A 22,821-nucleotide genomic window follows, 5' to 3' on the forward strand; every position below is an offset into this window, starting at 1 on the left:
GCAGTAGAAACATAATGTTCTGCTATTAGTTTCTTTCTGAGCTTGCCATCCACCCTCAGCTCCACCAAAATCAAGCAGATCAATGCAGCTAAATATCACTCTAGTGTGATGAGAAATGACTGCTGGGAGGAGTGCAGAGGCCCTGGTGCATCTACAGCAGCACATGCCTTCCTCTGCCCTAGCTGCAACAAAACATATCTCTCCAGCATCAGTTTCTCCAGCCACAGCAGTTTGGAAAATCTTCCCAGTACAGGATTTCAGAACACCAAGCAAAAGCAACTGAAGGAGGCTTACAATGGGAACATATTTATTGACACAAGACGTTTTATTTTGATAAAAATTTGTTTTTTTAAATCATTTGCTTCCAACATTTCTCCATGCCTCAGAAAGTACTCCCCACCCCTGCAAACCTTCATTTCTACAGCTATGTACATCTTCAGCTACCATATGAGAACGAAACCTATGGAGGAGAGCTTCCTTCTGCGTGCGGACAACTTGGCGACCCTATCGAAAGCTACGAAACAACCACGTGAGGCTTAAACGCAGGTATGTGAAACTGCAGACGGTTGATGTCCAAGGGCAAAATAAAAGATGAACAGATTTCACAAAATAATAATCATAATAACAATGACAGCAGCTACAGTTAGATTACTAAGAACAACCACTGAACTGGATTAAACATTGTGTAAATGCTGGTGTGTAGGAATACCACTGACAATTTCCCTCCTGTTACAATGCTACAGCCTACGTTATTTCACAATTATGTTGTGTGTGCACACGTACACACGCAAGCGAACATTTGCTACTTTTGCATTGCGATAACACAGCAAGTGGACAGAGCATAATTACTCATGAATGCATTTTCAACCAAAATGAGGGGAAAGACCTACAACAGCCTATCTTTCTATTAAAAAAAGAGAGTCCTAGAAGATTTTAAACTGGACAAGATGATGGGGGGAAAAACCCCTTACACAATGTCTTTGATAACGCTGCAGGGGGAAAGAAGTCAGACATGGTTAATGGAAAGATTGCCTCCCTCTGGGGCAGCTTTCGCTGACAACTCAAAGAGGCTTGTTCAGCAGATCATTTGAAAATTAAGTCGACGTTACGGAGGGCAACTTCATAGCTTCTCTGGCAAGCTGCTCTTTGGAAGATGAAAACTGGTCTTGCTCACTGGGGAGGCACATGCCATACAAGAGCCATTGCCGTCCACAAAAGATAACGCCAGGCTAAATGGATCATTAGTCTGGCTCGGTATAAGGCAGCTTCATATAAATTTAAAATGCTGAATGGTTGAAGCACAGGAGAACTAAGAATTACATAAGGAGTTTGACAGACAGCTGTGGTGTGTTACTTTTCAGATTTTACTTTATAAGATGCATTTTGAACTTGCAGGTGCAAAATGGGGACCAGAGTTCTACAAAGGATTAGTTTTTGTTGCCTTAAAACCTCTCAGTTGACACAAAATGAAATAACAGAACACTGGACATGCAGTGTCTAGGCTGCAGATCATAGCAGATCCCTGCTTTCATGAGTACAGCTTGGGGACACCTCTTAATACTATGGGCTGGATAAGAAAGACACTTGCATCCTTAAGTATGGATTCACATATGCATGTGGGAGATGATCGACTCCTACATGGGACAATTTTTATTTGTCTATTTGCAAGTTGAGATGAAAATGCCAATGAGATGATCATTTTACAAGATGAACAGGAAACTCCAAAGACTATAAAATGGACCAAAAGAATTGCATTAAATTTCTTTGGGAAAAATTTGCATTTAGTCCCCAGCATTTCAACTTCCAGGAAAATCCTAGACTTTCAACAAGATCCACTCTTCCTTCTTTTCTCACTCCAAATTCCTAGGCTAAAGATTACCTACCAACGCTAGAGAAATAATTTAAGTAGATGTGCCATGGAGCAGTCTAACACATCTTTGTACACTGTCAAACTAAAGTATAGCTGTGTAACTGGTGAAAAGGGACAAAATCAAACTAAGATGAATGAGGCTGTATAATTATATGCCTTTCGCCTAGAAAAACCTACACAAAGAGTCACCTAGCCCCTTTGCTGCAGCGGAGGTCTCTGCTGGGTCAATGACAACACTATGCACCTAGCCTTTTAGGTTTTCTTTAAAAAAACAAACAAACACTGATTCCAGATTCTGGGCACTCTCTGGAAAAAAAAGAACCACCTTCCAAGTGATGAGGTGCTTACCCCAATTAAAAAAAGAACTTCACAGCTGTCAACATTACATACCCGATTCAGCACTCCTGCAACAGACCTTCAGACAGGTCTGATGGCTTTTTAAATACTAATCAGTCTCTGCACTTCCTCCCCCCTCTACTGCTCTCCCTAACCACTTAATATCCTTTCAGAGAATGTAACCACAAACCGGATGAGCCCAGCAAGTTGTTCATGCCATCAAGTCAAAAGCAAAAAAAGAAAGAAAAAAAGAAAGAGAGAAAGTGAGTTTTGCAGTATAAAGCACTGCATCTTAATTATTTCTGTTTCAACCTCACAATGACCATTTCTCTCTCTCCTATCAAATAGGAATTCTGTTAATGAGTTTTTTAGGAGGCCATATTGATACTCTTAGAGGGTAACCTCCCTTGTAAAAAAAGTGTTTGCCTAAACCAAGCCCCTGCTGATTTAAAAACAACAGCTTTAACTGGGCATCGCACATACACCAAACCCACAATTTTGTACTTTTTTTTGTAAAATTGTGCTTTTTTTGTGGGCTTTTGGAGGAGACCAGACTTTGTGGGTGTGAGTCTGTCTTCTTCCTGATTTCCACTTTTAGGGTGAAGCAACTTGTTTGGGTGCTGCCCAAAATGATTCTGAAACCGCCACCTGGCAAAAAACAATAGTTGAGAAATCCAGAGATGTCTCGGCAAAGTTGGTTCCCCTCCGCTACTGAATGAGACCCTCATTTCAGTAAGCAGCTGAACGCTTTGCTGCCAGCCTGCCCCCACCCCCCCACCCCCAACCGAGGAAGCTCTGCTGTAGGACAAAACTGGAGCACACTAACCAAGGGAAGGAATCTGAAAAATGCTATCACATTTTAAGTACACGGCAGCCACGTTCCCCCGGCCAGCTTACCACCATGCGTGGTCACATTAACAGGCAAGCAAGTGGCATACATCTGTCAAGCCCTACTGAGTTGTTTTATTGTCCTGCCTACCTCTCTGCTTGATGCTGACAGTGACCTTTATTTCTCTCTGTAATAAAGCAGGTAATATTTCAAAGGGTCAGGCAGAGGCAGACTCAAGACCTTCTCTCTCAAGACATTTATAGGAGGCTCGGGCTTCAGTTCAGGGACAGCTTTTTCCACCTCTTCCAACTTGCTCTCCTCCTCCTCCAACTCCTCGCAATTGTTATCTTCGGAGGGGTTGGAGATCCGGCTGGCAAAGACCTCTTTGTCCAAGAAGACGATGGTTTCCATGCGGCGGCGGCGGATGCGCCTTCGCTTAAACCTCGGCGGGTTCCTGAGGCCGTTGCCGTTTCTGCCCGCCGTTTCCTGGTGAATCAGCTTCTTAATGGTGCTGCGGATAGCAATGCGTGCAAGGTCCTGAAGCGTGCGGACCATCACTGGTGCTGGAAATGTGAGAGAGGGAAGAGTAAGAGTAAGAGTAAGTTTAGCCTGGAGAAGAGGTGGTTAAGGGGTGATATGATAGCCATGTTCAAATATATAAAAGGATGTCACATAGAGGAGGGAGAAAGGTTGTTTTCTGCTGCTCCAGAGAAGCGGACACGGAGCAATGGATCCAAACTACAAGAAAGAAGATTCCACCTAAACATTAGGAAGAACTTCCTGACAGTAAGAGCTGTTCGACAGTGGAATTTGCTGCCAAGGAGTGTGGTGGAGTCTCCTACTTTGGAGGTCTTTAAGCAGAGGCTTGACAACCATATGTCAGGAGTGCTCTGATGGTGTTTCCTGCTTGGCAGGGGGTTGGACTCGATGGCCCTTGTGGTCTCTTCCAACTCTTCTATGATTCTATGATTCTAAGTGTAGGACCTTGGCTGGCATGGACTGAAGAGCAGGCACACTTCCTCAGATCATGGCTCTTTCCATATCAACCTACCTGGACCCTGAGATCACCATTTGAGGCCCTTCTTTGTGGGCCTCCTCCTCGAGAGGTCCAGAGGGTGGCAACACGAGAACGGGGCCTTCTCTGCAGAGGCTCCCCTTTTGTGGAATGCTCTCCCCAGGGAAGTTCGCCTGGCGCCTTCATTATACACCATTAGGCATCAGGCAAAAACCAGGCGTTTGCTTGATCCGATTTACATCCTATGCCCTTTTAAAATGTGTTTTTTTGTGTGTGGCAGAGGGGCTATTGGCTTGTTGTTTCTATTTTTATTAGGTATTTTGTGGTTTAATATCTTGATTTTATTCTGTGAACCACCCTGAGACCACCGGGTATAGGGTGGTACAGTGGTACCTCGGGTTAAGTACTTAATTTGTTCCGGAGGTCCATTCTTAACCTGAAACTGTTCTTAACCTGAAGCACCACTTTAGCTAATGGGGCCTCCTGCTGCCGCCGTGCCGCTGGAGCATGATTTTTGTTCTTATCCTGAAGCAAAGTTCTTAACCTGAAGCACTATTTCTAGGTTAGTGGAGTGTGTAACCTGAAGCGTATGTAACCTGAGGTACCACTGTATATAAATTCAAATAATAATAATAATAATAATGATGATGATGGTGGCTGGAAGAAACTGACAGTTAGTCAGGAGAGCACAGCAGCTATGCCACAGATTTTGCCAGCAAAGCCGGCAGCTGGCTAATCTGTGCCATTCTCAAAGTGGGGCAGGTCACCACACAAGTTGCTGTGTAACTGGTGCCTCCATGCTAGCCAATGCAGTGATGATATCACCAGCATGAGCACACACAGGCAGAACTGAATGCTGGGTGACTCCTGTTTCCATGGTGAGAAAGTGCACAGCCTAGGGCAAGTCAGACTGCAAGCTATGGCAAAGAGTGCCCACCTCTGAGGAATGTCTCTCTGAGCCTTGCACAGCCCAACCCAACAAATAAACAGACAAATAGAGAAGGTGCATAGATAAGTGGCACACTTACGCAAGTGAACAAGTTTTGACTTCCCCGAATCTGCGTGGTTGGGCTGGATCAGAGGAGCAAAGGAAACAGCCAAGATCTTCTTCGTCTCCCAGGCCAAAGGGCCAGTTCGTGTTATCTTTGTCAGCTGCGTTTGAGAACAAAAACATAAGATGAATCACCTCTTGATAGCAAGAATAGATGGCCTATTTCTCAGCCTTGAAAATGAACCCTCTCCCCTTTCTGCCACACAGCTGGTAATTTGGTGAATTGAGCTCACTGCAAAAAGCAAGGGGTAAATGGTACATAGGAATGAGAGAACCTGCCGTCCCACAAGCAAACCTTTTCTTCCAATGGCATCACGAGGATCCCACCAACTTTCAGTAAGTTCTTCATGTAATCTTCATGCTCCTTCTGGACTCCTGCACCACAGTAGACACGGTCATATTGAGAGCAGTCTGGAGAGATCTCCAAGCAGTTGCCGGTGACAAAGGAAGGCTCGCAGAATTCAAACCTGAGAAGTGAGTGACGCTTGTAGATGGCACAAGTATTTCACAGGCTGGAGCTTCTAAGCCCCCACAAATTAAAATATCAATCCTTTAATATCGAGGCAAGCAAAGTATATGGCCAATACATTCCAGAACTGCAAACTTTGCCATTTTGGAATACTGTTATGGAAACTTGGCAAACACAGTTTACTAAGGTAGCTGGGGCCGAAATGAGCAATTTACCTTCTTATACAGTTGGTCTATCAAAACCAGTATTTAAAAAAACCCCAACACTGCATCGTAAAACAAAAAAGGGCAAGATACCAAGGCTATGAGATAACTTATGGACCTAACCCAAACAAAAACGTCCAACCTTGCCACCCAGAGCCACTGTGCTGCATCCTCTATGTGGGCTACAAGCCAGCCCCCCATGCCTTCCACTACTGTCCCCAGTCCCTTCCCAGCTCCCTTGCTCCCAATCAACTACCTCCAGAACGTCCTGACGATGGACCTCTCTCCACGATGCTCTGAGACGACTGAATGGCCAGTGCGGGCAGTAGCCTCCTTACCTGGTCTTTGCTCCGCCCCCAGGCCACCATCGATTGGCTGATTTAAACCAAGGCCAGGCAGGAGAACTGCAGCCTCTGCAACCAGCCCAGGGATGGAGCAATGACAGGCTTTTATGGCATGGCTCCGGAGACCAGGGAGCCTGTGCTGGGTTGCAAAAACCACCCACCAACGCGACTGTGAGCCGTCATTGTCTACTATTGGCAGCACCTCTCCAGAGTCTCAGGTTGAACTCTTTCACAGCCATATAAGTTAATTTTAACTGGAGATGCCAGAGACAGAACCTACACCTCTTGTGTACAAAGCAAGTGGTCTGCCACTGGGTTATGGCTCCTTCCTGCCTTCTCCCAGAAGTACACTTTCCTTGGGGATGGGGGTCCAGCAGTAAAAGCATGTTTGGTTTGCAGCGTGGTGTATATCCCTCCTTCTTGCCCAGTGAAACCACAATGTCAATTTCCCGATGGAAAAGCAAGTTTTGGGTTGTATGAAAAACAACTCATTTCTTTAGGCAAGCTTACCCTGACGCGTAATTTTTATTCTGTATATTTGTTTTTTGAAAAAGGTGGATTTATCTATATTTTGATAATTTAATTATGTCTACAGTTTTAAAGTCTGTTTTTAAAGCTATTTTTAATCAATATTTTATACTACTTTATGTAAACCACTTAGAGATTTGATTAAAATCTTAATTTTAATATTGATAAATAAATAAAAACTTCACCCACTGCACTGCTTTATCTCAGAAGCCTTTTTAAAAACTGCATTCTTTTGTAATGTACCATAAAGAACCTGAATAAAATTTCTGGAGTGAACCCAACTAATTGCTTTAGTTTCTAAGCTCAGGCATGTATCAGGTATGTAAAATCCACAAGAGTGGAAGACAGAACTGTTCTCGATTTCTTTCTGCGTCCTAGCACCTAATATCGCATATGCAAGACACCCATATGCATCTTGAACTCACCGTATGCTGCTAACTAGGAGTTACCACCTAGATTGCTACAATCTGTTCTGGAAGTCAGTTTAAATGCAAATTAGGCATATCCAATCTTACTTGTCAAAGCTGTCACTGGTTCTGATGAAGAAGTCCAGCTTCTGCTTTGCATATTCTATAACGTCAGAGTGAAGCTCTACGCCATGGTTAACGCCGAAAGGGCCTGCATATGTTGAGGGAATGCAAGGGGAAAAAACATTTGAAAAACAACTGGATGGAGAACCAGAATGAATCCAAAAAGCTTTGCTCAGATTACGAGCTGGTTTTGATCTTCTCTTAAGGCGCAAATACTAAGCAAATTCCTCAAAACTTGAGAGCTGGTTACTAGCATAAACCACCCAACCTGCAGAACTGAATGGCTACAAAATGAGTCCCACATCTCAGTAAAAGTACAGTGGTGCCTCAGGTTAAGTACTTAATTCGTTCCGGAGGTCCATTCTTAACCTGAAACTGTTCTTAACCTGAAGCACCACTTTAGCTACTGGGGCCTCCTGCTGCTGGCGCGCCGCCGGAGCACAATTTCTGTTCTCATCCTGAAGCAAAGTTCTTAACCTAAAGCACTATTTCTGGGTTAGCAGAATCTGTAACCTGAAGCATCTGTAACCTGAAGCGTATGTAACCCGAGGTACCACTGTAACAGGCAGGGAGGAACAGGAGAGGATGCCAGTGAGAGGAAAATCACCAAGGGAGCATGAGAAAGTACATCTGAAAGATGTGCAAGTTTGGGTTTGGCCAATCCAACACCTGGCGTGCTCTGGTCCATGGGGTCATGAAGAGTTGGACACAACTAAATGACTAAACAACAACAACAACAACAACAATCCAACACCTGGCTCTTACATGGCTTTTTTTTTGTAAGCTTACTTTATTTTCAAGTTATTAGCAAAGCATACTTAAAAACTGGGAGAAATGCATTCAGAGACTTCTGTTAAGATGCTTACGGATGGTATACAGTGGTGCCTCGCAAGACGAAAAGAATCCGTTCTGTGATTCTCTTCGTCTAGCGGTTTTTTCGTCTTGCGAAGCAAGCCCATTGACGGATTCGCGGATTAGCGCTATTAGCGGCTTATCTGCTGATCGGATCAGCTGATAAGCGGCTTAGCAGCTTAGAAAAAAGGGGGGGGGGAAACCAGCAGGAACTCGCAAGACATTGTCGTCTTGTGAAGCAAGCCCATAGGAGATTCGTTTTGCGAAGCACCTCCAAAATGGAAAATCCTTTCGTCTAGCGGGTTTTCCGTCTTGCGAGGCATTCGTCTTGCGGGGCACCACTGTATTTAGTGAAAGTTACCTTTCCATACAATTAATGGGCTCAAAGGTAGTCCTCCCAAGAGCTTCTGTTTACCTGCCCTCCGTTTCTCCAGAGGAAACAAATCTCTCCCATTTCTCTAGACCAGAAGGCCATTTACACCAACATATTTTGACCCAACTAAGCAAGAATCTCCTCCAGTGGGTTTTGCATTTACTTCCATTCTTAGAGCTTCATAACACCATTAGAGAAGGCTGTTTCTCGAAGGGTGGGGGGAGGCGGATGACAAGCTGCCAACCACCCATTCCTGGTTTTATTTACTGCTGTGCTACAATATGAAGTGGAGCATGAAAAATGAGTGAAGCACAGCAACAGTTGATGGGGATTTCAAGGGCAGGGGACCACAGCTGTTTTTCTCTGAGCAAGGGAGTAAAGCATCAAGTTTAGGAGAGTCAGCTCAACAATGCAAAATCCAGATTTTTCTCTGCTCATTGAAATTTCACAATATTTTGCATCTGCAGGATCGCTCTGGAGCAGTTTCCATGGCATATGTGTGTGAAAACGTTTTGCCCAAGTGCACCATCCTAACTGATGAACCTGGAAGCAGAGTACGGGGCCAGCAATGAGGCACGCTGCATGGATGATCCGGTTAGGCAAACATTTTCACATCTATGCACCCTGGGAACTGCTCCAGGGTCCATCTTTGGAATCTAAAAGAATGGTGCTTAAGCCTTTCTAGATACATCCCTGCCATTCAGCAGTTACACTGAAAGCTAAAAAACAAAAACAAGCACTAATTTTGAACTCCAGAAAATAACTGGCACAGTTGCAGCTTGCCCCAATTGTTTATTGCTGATGACTCCCTTCTATAAGCTATTATTGCTGCTGAAAAACGAAAGGGTGGGTGGGATGGGATGGAGAGAAGAAGAGAGCACACACAGTCGTATTTAGGAACAAACTTCAACAGAAAATGCAGTGTAGCAATTAGCGTTGGGCTTAACGAGTGAGACCACCTGGATTCAAATAAAATGTTGTAATTAAAAAAAGGAACTTGTTGAACGCAGGTTATTTTTATTGGGAAAGGGAGAGGAGAAGGGTGCTCTCAAAGACTCAGCTGCCGGATAAAAGGCTGTTTATTTCATTACTTGTTAACTGTTCCATTTTTAATGATTTCAAAGTGTGTTGTAAGCCACCCTGGCATTTTTTAAAGCTGAAAGGCTGGGTAAAGATGCTCTAAATAAATAATAAATGTGCAGCAAGGTGCTCAGGCTGTTCCTGAACACACGCACACACACATAATTTGGAAAGCCAGGCAACCACCTGTGCTTGTGCTGGATGTGTTTCTTTTTCAAACTTTATGGGTTATTATGTGTAGTAGTGAAGAACAGGTATCCCTCCTAGGCACATAACCAATTCTGGTCCTAGAGAGATGCACTGTTCCAAACCAGACACCATAGGGCCACTTGGCACATCATTTGATGTGCAAGATGATTTACTCACCATCTTCTGTCTGAAGTGACCCCACAGAAGAGCAGAATATGGAGTCATGAAGATGGGAGAGATCTTAAGAGGTCTGAGCATATTACGCTGATCCTGGTCCGACTGCACTGGCTACCCATTAGTTACTGGGCCCAATTCAAAGTGTTGGTTTTGACCTATAAAGCCTTAAATGGCTCAGGACCACCATACCTCAAGGACTGCCTCTTTCCAAATGTACCTACCCGGACCCTGAGAACATCTTCTGAGACCCTCCTTCGTGTGTCCCTTCCTCGAGAGGTCTGGAGGGTGGCAACACGAGAACAGGGCCTTCTCTGCAGTGGCTCCCCGTCTGTGGAATACTCTCCCTAGGGACGTTCGCCTGGCACCTTCATTATACCCCTTTAGGCGCCAGGCAAAAACATTTCTTTTAAACCAGGTCTTGGGTTGATCTGATTTGCATCCTATGCCCTTTTAAAATGTGTTTTTGTTTTGTGGGGAGGGGCTATTTTGTGGGGAGGGGCTTTTTTTGTTTTTTTATGTACTTTGTGGTTTTATATCTTGATTTTATTCTGTGAACCACCCTGAGTATAGGGCAGTACATAAACTAACTAACTAACTAACTAACTAACCAACCAGTTAGTTAGTGTGAGAGCCAGTGTGGTGTAGTGGTTAAGAGCGGTGGATCCGTAATCTGGTGAACCGGGTTCGCTTCCCCGCTCCTCCACATGCAGCTGCTGGGTGACCTTGGGCCAGTCACATTTCTTTGAAGTCTCTCAGCCTCACTCACCTCACAGAGTGTTTGTTGTGGGAGAGGAAGGGAAAGGAGAATGTTAGCCGCTTTGAGACTCCTTCGGGTAGTGATAAAGCGGGGTATCAAATCCAAACTCTTCTTCTAACTAACTAACTAACTAACTAACTAAAAACAACAACTATCCAAACCATAGCTGTCAACTTTCGCCGTTTCTTGTGAGGAATCCTATTCGGAATAAGGGAATTTCCCTTTAAAAAAGGGGAAAAGTTGACAGCTATGATCCAAACCCCTTGCTCAATGCTGGAAGCAACTACAGCATCTCAGACTGTCCGGCCTTGGCCGAGAGTCGAGCCTGCCCTGAAGCACCCTGTCCCCCTGTCAAATAGCTCTACTGAAACTTGCCACCTTGCAATCTCCACTCCGTAGGTTGTCCTGCCCTCTTAGAGCAACAGAGGACAAGCCTGCTCTACCTTCTGCAAGACAGGGCAGCCTTTCAGATATTTGAAGACCACTACAGTAGACCCTCGGGTTAAATTACTCTTGAGTAACATAAACTTCGGGTTGCGAAAGCGGCAAACCCGAAAGTATTTTTCCAGGTTTCGCCACTCACACAGAGGCGCTCTGCACGTCACGCACATATGCAGAAGCACATGCGCAGAAGCACTCTATCACGCCGCACACAGAAGCGGCACCTCTGTATACGGATTTTTCGGGGTGTGCACGGACCCCCGGAATGAATTAAATTCGTATCCAGAGGGTCCACTGTATTATGTTTGTTCTTAATCTTCTCCTCAAAACATGCCCACAGGTTAAACGCGCCCACCGTACTGTCAGTGATAAGAATATGTGTTGACCCCACACAGTAAGAAACTAGAGTTGCAGGGATCATTTAGCTGATCAAAAGAGTCACTTACCCAAGATGAGCCCAACCATGGAGCTCAGATAGCCAGTGCCACTTCCCAGGTTCAAGAAGGAAAGCCCAGGCTGCAGATCCAGGGCTTCCATGACCTCCGAATAAATGCAGGGAGCAGAAAGGTGGATGTTCCCGTGCTTCCATGCCAAGTCTTTGTACGCATTGTCCTTAAACTCCTCCAGGTAGTAGTCTGCCCGGTCGACAGCTCTGAAGGCCTGCTCCACGAGCTCTGTCCGGATGTACTGAGCCTCTTTCAGGTTATCAATTAGCTCGTCATTGTCCTCTCCTGCGCTCACAGCACCTCCCATTGTCCACGCTAACAAATTCAAAAACCAATTCTGGAGAGCAGAGGAGGGGAAAAGGAGAAAGTCACTGCACCAGTCAAAGAAAACTGCTCAAGTACAAAAGTCCAGGTGATGCTAAGTGCACTGTAGAGCATATCCTGCATGTCAAAAGACACAGAACCAAAATCACTTTCACATATACAAACATCACCAGTTACTGCTCTCCTTTTTTGCTCTGGGGGATTTCAAATACATATGCATATTTATTAGAGCAGAAAAACCCTTTGATATGATATACCAGTGACCCTTCTGGACACTTTTTATTGTGTTGTCAGCTGTTCTGTGAAGTTGCTTCTGGTTATGGAAACATCATGGATTCTGGATAGTTCTATATTGCATTCCCCACACCGAAGCATATTCTGCCTTTTGCCAACATTCGGAGCAGAAAAGCACTAATACTGCATGGAGGAACTTTGAACATTTCTTAGAAGAGGATTGGTGAGACCTCAAGCCTATGTATCACAACAGGTCTGGTCTCACATTTCTTGAGGCTTCTTGAGCCTACTTCTTAACCCCATGCTGCACGGATGGGGAATCTGTGGCCCTCCAGAGTTTGTTGGACTACCGACCATGCTGATGAGTCCAAGAACATCTGGAGGGTCAGATTCCTTATCCCTACCATATTGGTTTTCTAAGTGCCACCACTGGACAATGGATCAAGGAGGGTTCTTGGGATGAACGCAAACAGTGCAAACTTAAAGCATGTCTTATTGAAGCCTTATTGAATTCAGGCCAGTAGAGTTAGGATTGCAGCCTAAATCAGGAATGGCTGGGTGGGCATGACTCCAAAAACATCCCAAATGACCACTCCTGTTGCTGGAGATTACCTGATGAAGCAACTTGTTCCCAACTAGGAGGTGCTTGCTTGCATGTGGAAGAAAACACAGGTCTCCTTTGTGCTAGTTCACTGCAGTTTGCTGGAAGGAGAACTTTGCAAATGAGATGGACTGTCAAACAGAACCCCTTCAGATCTCCCATGTAAGCCTCACTTGGCTCTTAAAGAGACATTCTTTAATAATTTATACCCCAGCCAAATGGGCGGGGTACAACAACAACAACAACAACAACCCGAGAAAATCAGACTCCAAACTGAGCCACGTGTGCATGCCTGAACACATGCACAAGGCAGACTGTGTTGGTAAGAAAAATATGCATAAGACTCTATGTAGACCTACACAAATGCCCGCTTTACAGAGAAAATACAGCCTTTTGTATTAATGTGCATAAGGGAAGAAGAAGAAGATGGAAGGGCAAATGTCTGCCTTAGTGTGGCCAGCTGGCCAATTAGAAAATAGCAATTTGACCTAAAAGCTAAAATAGAAATAGTCAAAAATCCTCCTAGGTGAACCTGGCATGCCCTTAAAGTAGTACCTTGGCTCCCAGCCTTATAACCAACTGAGGCTGTAGCTCTAGTTATAAACAAAATATACCAGAGGGATGGCAAACAGACTCAAACCAAAACCTTACTGTTAAGGCAAATGTACAAACAACACACCAACACCCAGAGGTGAATGGTAGTGGGGTTAGAGAGCAATTTGGAGATCATTGCAGTGATCTGTACCACAATATAATATGCAACAATCTTTGAACAATACCAGCCCTTTTTAAACGAACCGGTTCTAATGGGAAATAACTTAATTTGCAATGCCAAAGCTGTCTCATTTTTCTCTACAGACAGCTAACATTTCATACTGGAAGAGCACAACATGAATTTTTATTTACAGTGCTTTTTCTGGCAAGAACTGCAGAAGCGGCAAATTCAGTGTTTGTTCCTGCTTTAGAAGCTTCTGCCTCAGCTTCATTGTTGCATGTATTCAGCAGAAACAACGTTTCAACCGTGCACATCAAAAACTTAGGAACAGCACCAGAAGGTACTGCAAAATCTAACCAAGGCACAGGAGATTATGATCATCCTTGCAGAAATCTTGAGCATCTTTGAAACAATTCTCATCAGCAATGCTCAGACTCATTACCACAAAAGTAAACCAGACTTTGCACACATTGAGTTTAAAATTTATGCACAATGCATTCCTCCGTTTGTATATGCCTGCTTATCTGCATGTTTTGACTATAAACTGCATATTTGACTGTGCTCAGAATTTGACACCGAGACAGTGTAATCTCTTTAGCACAGATGCCCTTTGGGCAATAGAGGAGTTAAGGCAGCAACAGAATACAGTGGTGCCTCGCAAGACGAAAAGAATCTGTTCCATGATCCTCTTCGTCTAGCGGTTTTTTTGTCTTGCGAAGCAAGCCCATTGACGGATTAGAGGATTAGCGCTATTAGCGGCTTATCAGCTTATCGGATCAGCTGATAAGCGGCTTAGCGGCTTAGAAAAAGGGGGGGGAAACCCCCGCAGGAAGTCGCAAGACATTTTCATCTTGCGAAGCAAGCCCATAGGAGATTCGTTTTGCGAAGCACCTCCGAAACGGAAAACTCTTTCGTCTAGCGAGTTTTCCGTCTTGCGAGGCATTCGTCTTGCGGGGCACCACTGTAGAAGTATTCCATGAGACCTATTTGATTCAGGGATGACCATTAAGTGGCCCACCCCCACCTATGCCCCTGTAGTAGCTAAATTTGTAACTTTAAGCCCCATACAAGCTCCTCCTGGTTGCCTTTAGAGGTGTAAGTGCCCAGGGCCTGATGTCTTTCTCCTACTTTCTGGAAAGGCTCAGTGCCAGGATGAGATTTCAGCCTCTGCCAACTATGTATATGTTGACAAAGAGGTAAAAGGGATGATAACTTGGCCATTTGCTTCTGCATTCTTCCCCAGACTGGCCTTCTGACCAATCTAGTCGTTGATTAACTGGTCCAGCAGATACCTGAAGAACCAAGAGGGCATCCAGCACAAGAAGCCTCTGCTGCATCTAGTCCAGAGTTGTATTTTCCAATGGCCAGCCAGACTGATGTTGCTGGGAAGCCCAGAAGCATTGCATGAAGATATTAACTCTCTCCTTTACCCCCAATAACTGGTATTCAATGCATATGACATATGAACCCAACAGGCATTAGTCAGCGTATTGGTGGCAGTCAAATCCTTAGAAAAACTTACTTTTTCCTCAACAGAAACACAGCCCAAAGACTTTGCTTATATTTCGGTAGAGCTCCCCTACCTTCATTTGTCTTCCTGTTGAAATTAATTTGTAAGTTCTTTGGGGCAAGGGCCTGTCTTGTTCTTTCCGGCATTGGCCTGTGTTGCTCGGTAAAGCACCAGGCACAATAACTGTGCAATACAGTGGTACCTCTGGATGCAAACAGGATCCGTTCCAGAGCCCCGTTCGCATCCTGAAGCGAATGTAATACGCAACTGCGCGTCTGTGCATGTCGCGTTTTGCCGCTTCCACACATGATGTCATTTTGAGCATCTGCGCATGCGGCGAAACCTGGAAGCAACGCGTTCCGTTACTTCCGGGTTGCCACGGAGTGCAACCGAAAAATGCTTAACCTGAAGCGTATTCATCCCGAGGTATGACTGTAAAAATTAAGGTGGTAACATACAATCCTCACATTATCGAAATGTGTACCTTCAGCTGTGAAGGGACTAACTGTTGCTTTCTAGAAAAGAGAAACCTAACAGAGTCTAGGAATTCCTATTCAGTGTGAAGTATTTGGCTGCAGAAAATATTCCAGGCATGGAGAGCTAACCTCCCAACAGCATCCCGAGGGTGATTTAAGTCTGAATGCACCTCCTTCCAGCTTTCTCCTTCTGACCTTTAATACAACTTAGGCCTTACTTTACATACACCCACAATAGAAGAGGCTTAACCTCTCCCCCCCCCCATTTGCTTTCCATTCTTCTCAAAGCAACATGATCACAAAGTCAAAAAGCACCCCAACACAAGGCAGCTGCCATCTGACCTGGCTGCAGTCCAGTCACAGGGCTATTAGCATGCCTCTGCATGCTCTGTTCTGCCACTACAAGAGAGAATTGGTTTGCGGCCAACCCAGGGCACACTTGCTGAAAACAGAGTCTCCTGTCCACGTTGCCCTAACACAGAGGAACTGTGTAGCACAGGGAAAGAGGGTGGCGGGTGGTAACAAATAGTCTTCCCACAACACAGAGCAATGCTCCTTTTGCAGCCAAGACCTGCTTCAGACAGCCTGGATTCAAAATGCATTAGAGCCACTGAATGATTTGTGCATTCCATTTGTTTTCTGGCACTAGAATTATAGCCGCTGGCAGCTGCCCCGTGCCTCGTGCGTAGATACGGAACCAAAACACTGTTATGTGGACTAAAGGCCAGGATGCTGAATGGTACAAATAATTAGGCGGAGTTACAGAACTTTGCACGTGTGTCTGGATACTCACTGGATGCCACCTGGAAAAATGAAATACTTTTAATGATCAAAGTTCAGATCTCAAAGCCAATAGTAACATTTTCAGTAGACCAGGACGAACCTTCATAGTTTATTCTAGAAATGGTGACGGATAAGGCCATATCATAATGGGTGAAAGAGGGAAATTTGCATTTACTGATAAACTTCTACAGCAGCTCTCATTGCAACAGTTAACTAAGAGTCCCTAGGACTAAAGCAGGACACAATGCTTATACCATCAGTGATATTGGAGGTAAACTGCGGGTGAATACTGTTTCACTTCGTAAATTTATGGCTCTAGCCAAAGGCCATGACAAACTTGTATTAAGCAATAGTAATAATAAACAGAATACATTCATAATATAAAAATCTGCAAACACTCTGCCAAGTTCCCGATCATTAAAACACATTTTCCCTTGTGCACCTCTGACAACTCCAATTCTAGTATTATTTTGCCTTTTTAAAATCGTTTGCCAGCATCCATTATGTAAGGGGGAGAAGTTACCAGAGACACCAACAAACTGAAACCCAGCTTGCTTTCTGATCAAACCTTCAAATCATCACATAAATTTATAGTGACCCCTTTTTGCTGAATTATTTTTTTCCCTGCAGCTAGAGCATAGAGGGTCACTATTTGTTATGAACCTATTACTGTCACTCAAAAGAAACCAAACCATTTCTGTCAAGGCGTGTGACTGCTTGCTTGTGGGACCAAAGGTTTTAGAAAGAAATCTCTTGGATCACTATATAAGGGACAGGCTAAAAGATAATGAGTGATGTCTTCCACCTGAGACTGACTATAAATACAAAGTCTGTCTGCATATGGGACCTTGTTGTAGAGACTATCTGAGACTGCAGAGGGCATCACTTGGAAATGCAGCCCAATATAAGCATTTCTTAAGGAAACTGGTTTAAGTTTGGTTAGATAATTAGCTCAAAATGCTCTGTTCTCAGGAACAGATACCAAGGAGGAAATACTCTAAATAGTTGCAGGTCCCTTCTAGATTCTATCCAGGAGAGCAAATCCCTTAGCTGACACTTATTCAAGGTCAAAGCAGAACTCAGCTCTGGTAAATAATAACAGTCTAAAACATGTTGACAAGCTGCTTTCCAGGGTTTGTTATCACCCAACTCAATAAAGCACAGTGCAGGGAAAAGCTCAATAGACATAACAGCAATTTTTAAAATACAGTGGTGCCTCGCAAGACGAAAATAATCCGTTCCGCGAGTCTCTTCGTCTAGCGGTTTTTTCGTCTTGCGAAGCAACCCTATTAGCGGCTTAGCGGCTTAGCCCTATTAGCAGTTTAGCGGCTATTAAAGGCTTAGCGGCTAAAAGGCTATTAGCGGCTTAGAAAAAGGGGGGGGAGCGAAAAAAATCGCAAGACTCGCAAGACGTTTTCGTCTTGCGAAGCAAGCCCATAGGGAAATTCGTCTTGCGAAGCGCATCGAAAAATGGAAAACCCTTTTGTCTAGCGGGTTTTTCGTCTTGCGAGGCATTCGTCTTGCGGGGCACCACTGTATGCTTTAACTGAGTGTAGTCCGCTCTTGCCTTTAATTGTTGACCACCTGGATTCTGAAGGCAGCTCTGTTTAGGGAAGCTTTTAATGTTTGACAGACTACTGTATTTTAATATTTTGTTGGAAGCCGCCCAGAGTGGCTGGGGAAACCCAGCCAGATAGGCGGGGTATAAATAAATAAATTATTATTATTATTATTATTATTATTATTATTATTATTATTATTATTATTATTCTGTATGAGGAAGCACTGCTGAAATTTCCGAGTATAGCTTTTGAAAAACATTATTCTGCAGTTTCCAAAACTTTAATAGAGTTCAAATCAGAGCCCCAGATTTCAATGCCATAGTAAGCCTTTCTCTATCAAGTATCTTCGGGGCAGGTTCAATCAGTCCTTTATTGTAAAAGAACTTCATCTGCAGTGTCAGAAGCAGGTGGGGGGGGGAGGAGGAGTGAAATTTTAGAGCGGGGTGGGAAACCTATGGCTTTCAAGATGTGCTGCACTACAACTCCCATTGTCTCTGAACAGTGGTTATATTGGGTTGTGCTGATGAGAAATGGAGAGCAATAATAGCTAGAGGGCCATCCCTGTTTTCGACCCGAATGCCCCTGAGATGGTGTGGTAACATTAGGTGGTCTTATTATCAAAAGGAGTAGGGGGGCTGGCTGCATCATCCCACTGTCATAAGGCAGAACTAATATTATGGTAACCCATTCTCACAAGGGAGGGTTTACCAAGGACATATTCAGGAGGAAACCATTTAAGTGTGCTGTATGTGGAAAGAGCTTCATAAGCAAAGAACCTACATAGGGGAGAAACCATTTAAATGTATAGAGTTTCAGAGGATCTTTTGTGGGAGTGGTAACCTTACTGAAAAACACAGATAGGAGAATTTGCCTGAATGCAAACAGTTGTTGTGGTCCAAGGGGTGACTTTGGGTCACAGTCCCAGGAGAAAACTGCCTCTCAGCAGAACACTCACCCCAATGGGCTCCCCAGAGCAATACATTTTGAACCAGATTAGCTTCTCCTTGGCAGGATGCCCAGGAGAGGAGGAGTTTGCAGGCACTAGTGAGAGACTTGGGGAAGGTGAATAAGATCCACTGGCTCTCACACCTTCCATTGGCTGTCCTTACCTGTAGGCTTTCCCCCTTCTGCAGCAGAGATCAGAAAAGTGCCAAGAGCCAGGTGGCTGCAGAGTGTATTGAGCTCTAATTTGTGTTATGTAGCAACTCTATAACTAGGCCTTTGGCTGATTAAGCAATCTATGGTCTTTTAAATGTTGTGGGTGGGGGCTATTGGTTGTTGTTATATGCATTTTGTGTTTTCATTTTGTATTTTTATGCTGTATACTGCCTTGTAATCTTTGAATGAAGGGTGGCTTATAAATTTAATTACTATTATTAATATTAATGCTTAGCTTCCATTAGAGATTGGAGAGGCTTGGGGTTGGGAGGAGAATTATCACAAAGCCATGGATGACAACAGCAAAATTTAAAAAATGTGCCCATTACTCTGGAGAAAGCAATTTGGTTGGTAACCTTCTGTCTTGGGAGACAATAGAGGAATATGCCTTGGAGGCTGTTGGAAGGTTGCAGTGCCTGCTATAACTGCAGAGACCAATATAAGAGAGACATGTTTTGTTGCAGCTGGGGCAGATGAACGCATCTAGTTGTGCTGCAGCACGCTTTTTCTTTTCTCTGTTCTTCCCAGTAGTCATTTCTCCTCTGGTCATCGCTACTGATACATGACTTGACTGCCTGTCTCCAGGCACTGCAGTGGCAGAGTGAAAACTATGAGAGGGTGACCCAAAAGTTTGTGTAGACAGTAGTGAAAAAGAACTGCGGATTTATGCCCATTATCTTGGAAGTTGGTCTAGAAAGATACAAATTATGGGGTCTCATTATAAGAGAGAGATAAAGAGCTGGCTTGTCCCATTACCAAGCTAGGAAGAATCAGGTACTTTATGGTGGAGGTGGGGTTGATAAGGGAGGAAAGGAAGTTATGGGGTATTTTTATTATAAGAAAAGTGGGGAAAGAGGGAAAAAGGGCTGCCAGGCCCAGTGTATGGGGGAAGAGGGATTTTTAAAAGTGTAGTGAGAGGGAAAGAAGTTATGGAGTTCTAGCCTCAAGGTGGGGAGGGGGGAGAGAGAGAGAGAGAAGGAGTAGAAAGACCCCAGTCCCATGGCGGGTAAGCAAGATGTGTGGGGTGGGATTTTATAGCCTTTATTCTAATTACTTGGAGAAGGGAGAAAGTGAACCAAAGCAGAGAAATTCTCAAGTGCTGTCATTTTGGCTGGAACACTCACCTCACTTATCAGGGAGTAATGAGTAAGCCCTACTAAATTCAGTAGAACTTACTTCTGAGTAGACATGGTTAGGATTGTGCTGTTGCTGTCTTAATAGCACCCTGTCTTTTACAGCAAGTCCTCACAAGGTGCCTTAAAATAAATTTTAAAAAACTGATTACAGCAACACCAGAAGCAAGCTGGAGTAAAAGCAGATATGTGAGGAGCTGTAGGCTCCAACAGTGTAGCCAACAGTGTGACGCGGCAGCTAAAAAAGCCAATGCAATTCTGGGATGCATCAATAGGAGTATAGCATCTAGAGCAAGGGAAGTAATAGTGCCACTGTATTCTGCTCTGGTCAGACCTCACCTGGAGTACTGTGTCCAGTTCTGGGCACCACAATTCAAGAAGGACACTGACAAACTGGAACGTGTCCAGAGGAGGGCAACCAAAATGGTCAAAGGCCTGGAAACGATGCCTTATGAGGAACGGCTAAGGGAGCTGGGCATGTTTAGCCTGGAGAAGAGGAGGTTAAGGGGTGATATGATAGCCATGTTCAAATATATAAAAGGATGTCACATAGAGGAGGGAGAAAGGTTGTTTTCTGCTGCTCCAGAGAAGCGGACACGGAGCAATGGATCCAAAGTACAAGAAAGAAGATTCCACCTAAATATTAGGAAGAACTTCCTGACAGCAAGAGCTGTTTGACAGTGGAATTTGCTGCCAAGGAGTGTGGTGGAGTCTCCTCCTTTGGAGGTCTTTAAGCAGAGGCTTGACAACCATATGTCAGGAGTGCTCTGATGGTGTTTCCTGCTTGGCAGGGGGTTGGACTCGATGGCCCTTGTGGTCTCTTCCAACTCTATGATTCTAGGCAATGGCAGAATAGGGACCATTCAAAGTAAAGAGGCCAAACCACCAGCTAGCTCCAGCCCCGTGGGGCAGGTGGGGAAGGAGACATACTGAGCGGCAGCCTTACATAAACCCCACTGTGTCCAGTTGTGATTACTCTTAAGGTTAGCAGGCGTACGGGGCTGCAGCCTTGGTTTATACCAGTGGCTTCCCAAACTTTCTTCAGGCTGCCCTCCCTCTTCTCGGTGCCATGAAACCTAACCATACCCTATTAAAAAAAAGAAAGATAAAGCATTATGCAGAACAGCACTTTGCAGGACCCGCTAAGTCAAGCGAGCACGACAAAACCGGGGGAAAGAAACGGCAACAGTTAATTGCACGCCGATTCAAAACCCAATTAAAACCACTTAAGTTTAATTTGGGCGAGGCAGCTGTATTTGACCCAGAGGTACAAGCCCTTTCAAAGCCTGCTAGTCTTTTTTGACACTTCCAGAGGAGGAGACCCCCCCACCCCAGCCCAGCACACCCCCTTAGGTCACCCCAAAGCCCCCTTCCATGACCTTGGAGTCTGGGGTGGGGGTGTGTGACTGGGGGTGTGGGGTGGGGGGGAGGAGGACGTGTGTCACCCCATAACAAAGTGCCTCTCCCCCTAAGAAGGAAGCCCTTTCTGGGCCCTACACCACCATAGAGACAGGAGACTGGGGAGGAGGAGACCCCCCCAACCTGGGCGGGGGGCGGGGCAAGCACCCCATTGGCTGTTGTGGTAAACAATCTGGGGGGGGGGAGAAAGGGCCGGGGCCTTTACTGCCAGGCGGGGGGTGAGGCGGCCATTGTCACGGGATTGGGGGGGGTCCTATTATGACCTGGAGCCCCCCCCCCCAAGACTGACAGAAAGGAAGGAAGGGGGGAGGGGTCTCCTTGCCCCCTCAAGATTACCTGCTCCTCCAGCGCCAGCTACCGCCGCCGCCCCTTCAGGCCTCCGCTCGCTTCCTCCGCACGCCGAGTCTCCCGCCCCCCCGCAGCTGTAAACAGTCGCCCAGCTGGAGAAACAGCCCCCCTCAGGGCAGCGGCACCACTGCGCAGGCGCCAACGGCACGGGGCGGGCGGACGGAGCGACGCGCGACGCGGCGGACGGGGAGGTGGGAGGGGAATGGTCCATTTGTGGATTGAGGGGACGCCCGCCGCGGCCTTTGGGAAAGGGGAGGGAAGTACCACTGGGTGCGGGGGAGAGGGGGGGTGGCGGCGCGGGCGACGGAAGGCGGCTGGTGATGACGAAGGACGGCGGCCTAGGCTCCCATGGAAGGGTTAATGGGGTGGGGGGGTGGGGGGGACTTTTAGGCCACCCGCCTTTCTAAAATGTTAGCTGCCCTTATATTACTTACCATGTATTTAATTGGTTTTTGTTCGTTTGTTTATTACGTATTAGTAGGTCTTTAAAATTGTGTATTATTTATTAGCTATTATTAAGGTGTGTTTTTTTTTAAAAAAATGCATTACTAGGTTTTTTAAAATACTTATTTTATTATTAGGCTTTAAAAAATATATTATTTATTTACTTGGTGTGTTTTTTTAAAAAATATAACTTATCATTAGGTTAAATATTTTTATTATTAGGTGTTTTAAATATATATATTGTTGTTGTTTAGTCGTGTCCGACTCTTCGTGACCCCCTGGACCAGAATACGCCAGGCACTCCTGTCTTCCACTGCCTCCCGCAGTTTGGTCAAACTCATGCTGGCAGCTTCGAGAACACTGTCCAGCCATCTTGTCCTCTGTCGTCCCCTTCTCCTTGGGCCCTCCATCTTTCCCAACATCATATATATATATATATATATGCAGGTTTTGGTGTCTTCGGGTGTCTTCCCGTGTAAGAGTCGGGGTGTCTGTGCGACGTTTCGACGAGGTCTCACTCGTCATCTTCAGGCTGGTGCTTTCGGCTTCTTGTTACTGGAACAGAGCAGAATCTGGTGTTTTCTGCTCTGTTCCAGTAACAAGAAGCCGAAAGCACCAGCCTGA

General features: G+C 45.1%; 1 protein-coding gene across 1 annotated transcript; it reads right to left on the reverse strand.

The window, feature by feature from the left end:
* Positions 1-290: 290 nt before the first annotated feature.
* Positions 291-21,897, reverse strand: PCMTD2 (protein-L-isoaspartate (D-aspartate) O-methyltransferase domain containing 2). Its single transcript, XM_082226363.1, has 6 exons — positions 21,742-21,897; positions 11,491-11,827; positions 7,161-7,263; positions 5,397-5,568; positions 5,079-5,202; positions 291-3,598 (listed from the first exon to the last, which is right to left on the reverse strand). Exons 2-6 carry the CDS (start codon positions 11,795-11,797, stop codon positions 3,213-3,215), a joined length of 1,092 nt encoding a protein of 363 aa, XP_082082489.1. The 5' UTR covers positions 11,798-11,827; positions 21,742-21,897; the 3' UTR covers positions 291-3,212.
* Positions 21,898-22,821: the final 924 nt, after the last annotated feature.

The sequence above is a fragment of the Podarcis vaucheri genome (genome assembly GCF_965113315.1).
Source record: "Podarcis vaucheri genome assembly, chromosome: 6".
NCBI lineage: Eukaryota > Metazoa > Chordata > Lepidosauria > Squamata > Lacertidae > Podarcis > Podarcis vaucheri.